Here is a 10,616-nt window from a genome sequence, read left to right as displayed (position 1 = left end):
GACTTTGGCAATAATTCTCCACTTTCAATCAGTTTTTGTTGTTGTTGATAATTTGATAGTTATAAACAGGTACTTGAGGTTTCTTTTTTCTAATACCTGCTCTATTTTTTGGCAACACCCATGCATCAATGAGCCCATCTCTCTTCTCATCAAGCTTGGCTCCATCACATTAATCAGCCTTAAAAGCTCCAAGCCAGAAGTGAATTCAGCATTGCCACTGTGAAATTCTCTCACTACCATGCTACCAATCTACCATGATTTGTCTTTGCCACTTATAAGAATTTAAGGAAAAAAATGTCCCCCATTTCAAAATGTATTTTTCAATCAATAACTTTGCGACGCATATCCTTCTACCCGGGTTTATGGAATAATTTCTCAGGGTATGAGCTTGAGCTTGCATTTTTTTTGTTTTATTCTGTAGAACTTACAAAGATCTACCGATAGAAAAGTAGAAAATATCAATCCTTAAACTCCAGTACAATTTAAGAGTAGGAGAATACAATGGGTTCTGAACCCATATCTTTAACATGGACTTCAAGGTTCCACATATAGAACCACATTTATTTATACAATAGACATACATATGGCAGAAGATAGTAGTCATGGTCCCATTCCACTATCTACATGCCAACTTGATCATTGAGGAAATTTCAACATATTCCACACCTATTCACAGTGACTTATTGTTAACAATGTAATTACAAATGTATAAGGTATTATTAATGATCTGAATCATTTTTCTTTAGGACGTTGTCCTCATGCTACAAATATTTTATTAGAGCATTGAATGGATTTTTTCATGCTCTGTCCTCACATGGCTTCTAGTAATATCTTTCACACTAGGACAGCCAGATAGTGCCATGGTGAGCTCAAGCTCATCCTTCAGCATTTGGATGACTTTTCTCACCCCATATTCCCCCTTTGCTGCCAGCCCATAGACTACAGGCCTTCCAATCTGCAATAATAAATATATAGATTACAATAGAGTTTAGAGAGCTTTGACCAAGAATCATAAAATTTTCAGAGGTTTTTAAATGTCAGCACTGACTTTGGGATGGAGAGAGAAGCAAAAATTGAGTGTTGAGGATTAAAACTACCAAGGTGTGTCACTCCCAAAGCTATATCCAACTTAAAAGTTTTTTATTTGCACATGCAAGTTAGACGGAAATTAGACAATAAGTTGAGAAAAAATGGCAATCTAGAAGCAGAGTACAATAGAGCTGCTTCCCAAAAAGGCATCAGTTGGATTGACTGACATTCATTGACAGTTGAAACTCACATAAAAGCAATTACACAAGCGCATGAACAAAAAATACTACTTGTTCTCTTTATATAGCAACCACATGGCAGACATTGCATGTGAAGAAATGGTGTAAGAGAAGATTCATAAGTTAGTTACATGAATTAAATAGTTTGGGGTGGAGAGCTTACAAGGACGGCTTGTGCACCAAGGGCTAATGCCTTGAAGACATCTGTTCCTCGCCGCACTCCTCCATCAAGGAACACAGGAACTTTCCCCCCAACAGCATGAACCACCTGTAACCACAAGATGCCTAAATATCCACAATTGATGATTGAACTTTGGCATGCCAAAGAGCATAGTGTAACTCTACACAAATCCAGACAGAAAAGTCCTGTGCAGGAATGCATTGCCATGTACGTGTCTTGTATTAAATTGCTAAAATTTCATACAAATTTGAATGTTAAGGATGTCTAGCTACGGCATTACCTCATACAAAACTTCCCTAAACCCTAATACTTTTAACATCTATATTAAAGGAGGAGCACAGAGATGCAAAATGTAGAATGTGTTTACACCTACACACCCAATGAGAATAATATTCTTATGCTAAGCAGTAGAGATAAAACCTCACCTCTTCCAGAACAGTAATAGTAGCAGGAGTGTAATCAAGCTGGCGAGCCCCATGATTAGAGACAACAATCCCAGCAACACCTACTTCTGTCGCCTTTATTGCTGCCCATGACAGTACATCAAATGTTTAGGATATTTGAATTCTCAAGAGCGTGAAAAGATGCAGAATTTAAAGTGATTTACATAAAAATGTTTGACAGAGCAGATAGAGGAGGTAATTGTGAGAAAAAAAATCACCCAGTCAGGATGATTAACAGGCCTCCTATACTTGAAATTCCAAAGATAAAAAGGATGATTAACTGAAATTTTCATTGAAAGTTTAAAGTTTCAAAGGCAGAGAATGTTCTTCCTGTTACTAAGGGAAGGAAAAAATAGGGAAGATGCAAAATAGAGATGTGAATATCAGTAATAAAGCTTGACCTTATCATCTTCATGAGTAATAATAGTGATAGTATAATAATGATGAGATGCAAATATCATAAGATGGAGATCCTACCATCTTCCCGAGTGAGTACTCCCTTGATTAGAATTGGCAAGTTTGTTATAGATCTTAACCATCCTATGTCCTGTGTATGTTGTGACGCTTTAGTTAAACTCATAAGAATGCAAGAAACCACGGCCCTTGCACACCCCCTCAGCAAGCAAAAATAAAAAGTGAAACCATATTGGCACTTCCAATGGTATCTTATGCCACAACCTTTACATTATAAAAGCACCAACTAAAACACATAACGCTAAAATCAGTGTTACAATGAGCAAAACAACTAGTTTTGAAAATTTATGCAGAAGGGGAAAAAAAACTATTTTCCAAGTAAAATCTTTCAAACATTTTTGCAACAGCACATTAAAAGGTAAGCAGAATAGGTTACTCGTTTATACCCTCCAACACAAAGAAGCATCAAGGGCCCCTTTGGCAAAACCTTCTAAAATTGAACCTTCATCCTGCAGAAAATTTGATTCAGTGAGTAACAATAAAAGCTTTAGTTTTAAATTTTTAAAAATAAGATTAAAACTTCAGTTAACATGCATACTTGTGTCCATTTTTTTTAAATTCAATGCATCTGGCACATTTCAATGTGGCAATTGGGAGTTACACAATTTCACTCACATTGTCCACTTCAGTTGATACAAGGCCTTCAATATTCTTTAACGGCGGTACAATCATTCTGCAGAACTTATTACAGTCATATTTCAAATCATATTTAAGATCAAGCTTATTCTGTTATAATGAAAGGAGCGTAAATACCATTACATGGAAAACTTTATACCCAACTGTGTAGGGAATAAAGTGATTAGTGTTGGAAAAAAAAAAAAAAGGAGAAAATATCTACTTGTTCTTTATGTCTGCCTCCCTTCGGCCAAGCATGGGAGCATCAACTGTCAGCACAATAGCCTTGTATCCATTTCTTTCAGCTCTCTGAACTAGCTGAGCTGCTACATCTCGGTTCTTATATACCTATTCCCAGACGAATATCAGATTACAGTGTGACTTGCTAACAACAGGATCACCAATACAAAGACAAAGAAAGCAACCAAAAGAAAGTGTTGCTGCCAAAGAAATATACATTTCATTAATGAAATTATAAGAGCTAAAGAAGGATTGAATACATATAATTGAAAAAACCGAATGGCATTGCAGCTGGAAGCAACCTCCTCGATAGTGCAGGAAGACATGGAGGACAAAACCTGCAATGAAAAATAACTTACAATTCGTGAAACTTAGCAAGAAAATTAGCTCCGTATTTAAAAATCAATACCATTATAGTATTAGACACAGCTGCTGCTCTGGCTGTGGCGATCTCTCCTAGAATAATCACAATGAGCAAGTAAGTAAGAATCCAAATAAATTTCAACTGAGACTGAGAACTCTTCCAAGAAGATTTGGACCTTCTGGATGTGCCAACTTATGCATAGCAGATGGAGCTACCATGATTGGCGCTGAGATTTTGTAACCCAGTACAGTAGTTGACAAATTTATTCTGCTTACATCTACAAGAATTCTAGGCCGGAACCTGAGAAGCAGTGTAAAATGATTAGGAAATTATTGTAGCCAGTTTACAGCAAAAATCACCAACTGACTTAGAAGCAGCATACGTTATTCTGTGAAATGCTTCCACATTCTCTTTTAGGGTGTATTGATCCTCGGCTCCCCCAGAATAGTAGTCATAATACATTTTTGGAAGAGCTTGCCTAGCCAATTCTTGAAACTCGTTAACATTAACGGGTTCACCCTCCATTATCCTGGATACGTGAGCATAAATAGATGGATTACTTTCCAGTGATTTAATACTAGATGCATTCTGAAGAGACTACACCATATAAAAGACATTGATTATGATAGCATCAACAATGGCAAGAATTTCTTAAAATTCGTGATACTCCTGTTTAAGGCCTTAAAAATTTTGCTTGGCCTTGCTTATATTATGATATAGCCACAGGCCAGCTTGAGGCAAAGTTGGGTTCCCAAACAAATCTAAATTTCTTGCACAAAGTAGTATGACTTTGATGAATCATAATCAAAGCCATTCACATACTATGTACTGGCTATTGGCCATTCCTCACCAGTCACCACCATTTTAAGCAAGTCAATCTACAATATTGAAAATATTCACATATACATATTCATATGGATTGGTAAGATATCCCAGAAAACATTTTTTTTTTTTTTGTTTTTGTTTTTTTTCTTCTTCTTCTTCTTTTCTGTGTTTATTTCATGGTCTACAAAGTACTGCAGAGCATAAAGATTCAACATGGTACTTACATAAGCAGAATCAAAACCAGTTAAATGCCTGAAATCACTTCAAAGCAATCAACACCAATAAAAAGCAGGATGACCCATTAAAGTATTAACATTCATTACTACTCAAAAGATGGTCAAGTAGATCATGATCAAAATATAAGCAGCACATACCTACAAGAGCTGAGATTGAAAGTCCCTAGAGTTTTTACAATCTGAGCAGCCACTGAAGGAAAAGCGTATTAAGTTTGACTTCCTACTCAAAAGAGTTAAAATCTCAATTGAGTTAAATATGTCAGTGGGCCAGACTCTAGAGAGATACTAGGAGTGGTGTAACTTGCACAAATGGGCAAGGTTATAATTGTCATTGTGATGAACAAAGTCGTGTTAAAACCAGACTCTGAAATTAGGCCACCTCGGCCAAGTTCTGTTCATCCCATATTTGAGTATTGAATAATAATCTCAATGATAATTTCTAAATTATTTATTTTATTATGTAGAATTAAATAATAGCTTTTTTTTTTTTTTTTTGAGAAACAATAGCTTATTTAAATATATTGATTTTTAAACGAATGTCGAGTGTCCTAAAGTTAACGAGGATTTAATATTCTATTATTTTGCTTTTGAAAATATAGTCTTTGAAAATATATTATCTTTGATTTTTTTTAAATTTTTATATAAGTAAAAGGACAGTGCACAACTATTCTAAAGTCCCTCAATATGCCGATGGTGGAAACAGAAACAAGCCATCTGGAATCACAGCAATCACAGCAGCGATTACAGTATGCATTGATGAGATCTAATATCCCTCAAACGGCTTGGAATAGTCTAGGTCCGCATGTAGAGAAAGATGCAAGAAAGGAGGACCAGCTCCAGAAAAGGAAATCAGTGCAAAGTCCTCGGATTTGTGCTGGAGCTTTGGCTCAATCTCCATTATCATCAAAATCAGGGGAGTTTTCTAGTGGTTCACTTGGAACTTATTTTGGGGCAGTTTCGACTACTGTTGCACTTGGAGCAACACAAAAGGAGAAGTCCGCAAACACCTCAGCTCCTACTGTTGGTGGGAACCCATCTATGACTTCCAGTGCTAATGATTCCATACAACGGCAACACCAGGCTCAAGTTGCCGCGAAGCAAAAGAGAGAGAGAGAGAGAGAGAAAAATTACATCTTCCAGTGCTAACTCCAGGATCAAATTCCCTCCCTAAGACCCCAGCAATGAGTGTTAGTAATATGAGTGTCCCATTAAATGCAAACAGTCCTTCAGTTGGAACACCACCTTTGGCTGATCAGACCATGCTGGAAAGGTCATTGTCTAAGTCACTAGCAGGTGGCAGCATGAATATCTGCAAAATAAGAATAATAAAAATTCTGGAGCCAGGTTTGTTGTACTATTGGTTGCAAGTTATTTAATCTTACTTATGTCTTGATGTTTTTCACCTTATCCTCATGTTCCATTTTGCTTCTGCAGATAATACTGCTTCACATAGGGTAAGAGCTAGGATGATCATGTCAGAGAAGCCATGTGGTACTGTAGCAATGCATTATGGAGAAATAGAAGATGGTGATTATTTGGCTGTGGAGGATTACCTTCCTACATTGCCGAATACAGTGAGTTCTGCACAATTTCTATTTTTGCTGTCTAAGAAGGATCTGCCTATTGAATTGGTCATGGTGGCCATTTTCAGTTAGGGTCATCAACACAAATGATTCTTCAGTATTTGGTCCTTTTTTTTAGTCATGTTAAAAAATCATCTCCTCAGTTAGACTCTGGAATATTTCAATGTGTTTCCTACTAATTATATTTTTTTCTATTCTGCTTTTTGTATTTACCCTTTTGAATACCTTTAACTTTCCCCTAGTCTTCTTTGATACCCTTTTGGTGGTCCTCCAAATCAGCCTACCAATACTTCTCCTGCGAATTTTCTTCCATTACAGTTCTGACTGAATCTTTTCTTTTTATGCCATTGATCAATGCATTTTCATCTCCACCACACTTGTTGTGATATCGAAGTTGTCCTTTAATTGCCTATGTTCTGTCTTCTAAAGCATTTTTGCAGTGATGATGTTATCCAATCCTTATGGAAATTCATTGATATGTTGCATCATTTATTTAGAAAAGTCTATCTTGTCTGGTTATATTCCCAGCATCCATTAGCTAGTGATAGGAGATGGCTTATTGATTGATTGGCAGTCAATGGCTTGATATGGATTGATAGGCTAAGAAGTTTTTCAACAGTGTTAGTTTTATGTTTTCCTGATATTTAGACTCTCTTTTATTTTCCCCCTTATCCCCTTGCAAGTATGTGTCTTCTGTCGTTCTGATTTAGATATCTAATTCTTGTGACAGCATTTGGCCGATTTGCTTGCAACGCAGCTTTGTTCACTGGTATGTTATAAGATATGGTGTTGAAGCTCAGAAAAAAAAAAAATTACAAATTACTGTGTTTTGTTTTCCTCTTCTTTTTATCTAATGTGCATAATGGTATCTGCTCAAGCAGATGATACGTGAAGGATATCATGTGGATGATCAAATCCGAACAAAACCAATCCAAATGAATCTTGCCTCAGGCAGCCAATCAAATGCTGCTGGAGTCCTGCACAATTCAGTAGCTGAGATGCAGCAATATCCAGAAGCAGTTTCTGGTCAACCATCAAATGAAGTTGCAAAGCCAACTAGCAGTGGTAATGCCTCTCTAAACTCATCCCAGAATCCTTTAGCAAATGCAAGGATGCTGCCTCCAGGAAACCCCCAGGCCTTACAGATGTCTCAAGGACTCTTGTCTGGGGTTTCAATGCCCCAGAGGTCACAACAGCTGGACCCACAATCATCACTTCATCGTCATCATCATCAGCAGCAGCAACAGCAGCAGCAACAACAACTACAGCAACAGCAACAGCAACAGCAGCAACAACAACAACAACAACAACAACAACAACAACAACAACAACAACAACAACTGCAACAACAACAACAACAACAACAACAACAACAACAACAACAACAGCAACAACAACAACAACAACTACAACTACAACAGCAGCAGCAGCAACAACAACAGCAGCAGCAGCAACAACAACAACAACAACAAAGCCAACATCCTATGATTCCACAGCAACACTCCCAGTTCCAGAGGTCACCTATGATGCTTGGACAAACTACACTTTCACACTTCGGGCAGAATCCCAGCATACAGTTGAGCAACAGCAGGGCTTCCCAACTTCAGGCGTTACAGCAGCAACAGCAGCAGCAACAACAACAGCAGCCACAAATACAAAGGAAAATGATGATGGGACTTGGAACAGCTGTGGGTGTGGGAAACATGGGCAATAACATGGTTGGTCTTGGGGGCCTTGGCAATGCCATGGGCATGGGAGCTGCTAGGGGAATAGGAACTGGAATGTCGGCACCAATGGCACCTATTTCTGGTATAGGGAACGTTGGCCAGAAACCAATGAATCTTAGCCAGGCTTCAAATATTACCAGCACAATAAGCCAGCAACTTCGATCTGGATTGAATCCACAACATGCTGCTCTCGTGGCAAGAATGGCACAGAATCGAGCAAACATGTTAGGGGGTCCTCAGTCAAGCCTAGCTGGGATTTCAGCAGCCAGACAGATACATCCAGGCTCTTCTAGTCTTTCAATGATTGGTCAGACTTTAAACCGGACTACCATCAACCCAATGCAACGGGCAGCCATGGGGCATATGGGTCCACTGAAGTTGATGGTGGGGATGGCAGGGATGGCAGGGATGGGTATGTACATGAACCAACAGCAACAACAACAGCAGCAACCACAATTACAGCAGCAACAGTTACAACAGCAACAGCAGCAGCAGTTGCAGCAGCAGCAATTGCAACAGCAGCAGCAACAGCAATTTCAGCAGCAGTTGCAGCAACAACAGCTACAGCAGCAGCAAGAAACCACCTCACCACTACAGGCTGTCGTCTCAACTTCGCAGGTGGGCTCACCATCGACCATGGTAATACCACAACTGAACCAACAAATGCAACAACAGCAAGCTAGTCCTCAGCAAATGAGTCAACGAACACCAATGAGCATTCAACTGAGCTCTGGGGCAATCCATGCCTTGAGTGCTGGTAATCGAGATGCCTGTCCAGCTAGTCCACAGTTGAGCTCTCAGACCCTCGGTTCAGTTAGTAGTATTGCCCACTCTCCTATGGACCTACAAGGTGTGAATAAGGGCAATTCTGTAAGTAATGCATAGTGAAGCACAAAAGTCTCAGGGTTTGCTTCAAGTGCTGGTTCAAAGCCTTTGGTGGGAAGGTCATTTTTAGTTCTTGATTTTAGTCAGAAAAACCAGTACCTAGAAAGTAATAAATCTGATTTCAAAATGCCCTGTGCTTTACAAAGTGTATAAACTAGCTTGTAGGCGTTGCAGTGCAAGGGGTTCATTTTTGTGAATGTTATATTATGTGACATTTGAAATATTTTTAGTTTAAGTTTATATTAAAAATAAGTCATGAATTAGAATGACAAAACTTGATTATTTAGATGTTTTTGTTGCGAGTATACATTGTAAGGAAAGACATGATTTTTACAGAGATGAAGGAACACCTGGGCATATGGCCTTGGATAGGGTCTTAATCTTAAAGCTTAGTTGAGTCGAATTGATGGTATTGTAACCTGTTATTTTAGTGATTGATGCCATTTTAATTGCGACTCACTCACATTGTCAATTGGGCTATCTCATATTTAAAGCATCTTAATGAATCAGAACATAATCAACACCTAGAATTAATGCCAGTTTCTTTTTATTCATTTTATTTTTGGTTGGATTTTAAGTTGTTATATTGTTGGAGTACAAGTTGTTATAACTTATAGTATAACGCTGTGTATAATATTTTACTGAAAAATTAAGATAGATTGCATGTCATTCTAAAAATAAAATAAAATAAAAGTTTGCATGATGCAAGCTTGTAAGCCTGAGTAAAATGTACAAACAGTAGACGAAAAGAACCCAAAAACCATCCAAAAGGTTAGAATTACAAGTTTCGAAGAAAAGAAAAACATGCATCTTTTCTCCATAATGTGTATCAGCTTTGAATTAAATTGAACAATTTAGACATGTAAAAATACAAACATTCTAAGGATTTATTCCCAACGGCACTGTTTCTTGATCCACAGGCATAACAAGTACCATTCAAGCGTTGAACCCAAAAGGGGTGGACTTTGGTTTGATTAATCATATGGATTTATAGCCTATAAGTCAATGATCTTGGTCATCAACAATCTTTCAATAAAAAAAATAAGGACCTAAGCAAAAGTGGGCATGATGAAGAATGAAAATTCTATAATATGAAAGCTTGATTATTTTGGAACTTTATATTATCTTGTCATAACCCTAATATGGATTACTAAAATCTGGCATTAGTTAAATTGCGTGGAGTCACTTCAATTTCAATCATGTCATCCCAACCCAGGTACTTGCTAATTGGTTCAAGCTACAACTTTTAGTATCCCAATTGAAGATTACTTGAATAATGGTAAGGAGAAATACAAACTTCAAAATTGAGGAATGTGATTAGTGATTACTTGGAATCATACGGTGGTAAGAGCAAAGATTTTAAATAAAATAAAATAAAATTTTTTTTTTTCCCATGTGGGTCTAATTAGTTATATTTTGACAAAAATACAATTTACACCTATAAATTTGGTGAATTATCATTTTAGTCTATTAAGTTTAAATTTTGCCATTCTAGTGTATTAATTTTGACAAACATTGTCATTTTTAGTTCTTCTGTTCATTGCCATTCAACAAAATGTTGTTAGTTCTCTTAGAGGATATCGTTTCACGTTTGTAACATTTAAAAATGATTTAAAACAGTGCTGTTTTTAGAGTTTTAACAATTTTTTCTTCCTCAAATTTTAATAAATGGAATGACTAAAATGAAAAGAATTATCAAAATTAACATACTAAAATGACAAAATTGAAACTTAGTGAACTAAAATGACAACACCAAACTTATAGATAGTAAATTG

General features: G+C 37.1%; 2 protein-coding genes across 2 annotated transcripts; one reads left to right on the top strand and one right to left on the bottom strand.

The window, feature by feature from the left end:
• Positions 1-458: 458 nt before the first annotated feature.
• LOC115991974 (peroxisomal (S)-2-hydroxy-acid oxidase GLO4-like) lies at positions 459-4,904 on the bottom strand. Its single transcript, XM_031115986.1, has 12 exons — positions 4,785-4,904; positions 3,968-4,114; positions 3,761-3,885; positions 3,631-3,677; positions 3,482-3,559; positions 3,205-3,329; positions 2,982-3,039; positions 2,753-2,815; positions 2,370-2,439; positions 1,875-1,975; positions 1,432-1,536; positions 459-955 (listed from the first exon to the last, which is right to left on the bottom strand). The coding sequence occupies exons 2-12, from the start codon at positions 4,108-4,110 to the stop codon at positions 776-778; spliced, it is 1,095 nt and encodes a 364-aa protein (XP_030971846.1). The 5' UTR covers positions 4,111-4,114; positions 4,785-4,904; the 3' UTR covers positions 459-775.
• Positions 4,905-5,330: 426 nt separating this feature from the next.
• LOC115989312 (protein PHYTOCHROME-DEPENDENT LATE-FLOWERING-like) lies at positions 5,331-9,043 on the top strand. The gene is made up of 5 exons (XM_031112986.1): positions 5,331-5,751; positions 5,802-5,990; positions 6,081-6,220; positions 6,960-6,998; positions 7,111-9,043. Exons 1-5 carry the CDS (start codon positions 5,331-5,333, stop codon positions 8,839-8,841), a joined length of 2,520 nt encoding a protein of 839 aa, XP_030968846.1. The 3' UTR covers positions 8,842-9,043.
• The last annotated feature ends 1,573 nt before the right edge of the window (positions 9,044-10,616 follow it).

This window comes from Quercus lobata, chromosome 5 (assembly GCF_001633185.2).
Source record: "Quercus lobata isolate SW786 chromosome 5, ValleyOak3.0 Primary Assembly, whole genome shotgun sequence".
Classification (NCBI taxonomy): domain Eukaryota; kingdom Viridiplantae; phylum Streptophyta; class Magnoliopsida; order Fagales; family Fagaceae; genus Quercus; species Quercus lobata.
This window is presented reverse-complemented; position numbering and strand designations above follow the sequence as displayed.

Bases quoted from the DNA above. Each gene is read 5' to 3' on its own strand.
- LOC115991974 (XM_031115986.1), bottom strand. From the start codon at position 4,110: ATGGAGGGTGAACCCGTTAATGTTAACGAGTTTCAAGAATTGGCTAGG. The intron at 3,330-3,481 runs GTATTCAATCCT...GTCTGGGAATAG, and splicing joins TTCGGTTTTTTCAATTATAT to GTATATAAGAACCGAGATGT. The intron at 1,537-1,874 runs GTGAGGTTTTAT...TTGTGGTTACAG, and splicing joins CTATTACTGTTCTGGAAGAG to GTGGTTCATGCTGTTGGGGG.
- LOC115989312 (XM_031112986.1), top strand. From the start codon at position 5,331: ATGCCGATGGTGGAAACAGAAACAAGCCATCTGGAATCACAGCAATCA. The intron at 5,752-5,801 runs GAGAGAGAGAGA...TAACTCCAGGAT, and splicing joins AGTTGCCGCGAAGCAAAAGA to CAAATTCCCTCCCTAAGACC. The intron at 6,999-7,110 runs GTATGTTATAAG...CTGCTCAAGCAG, and splicing joins CAACGCAGCTTTGTTCACTG to ATGATACGTGAAGGATATCA.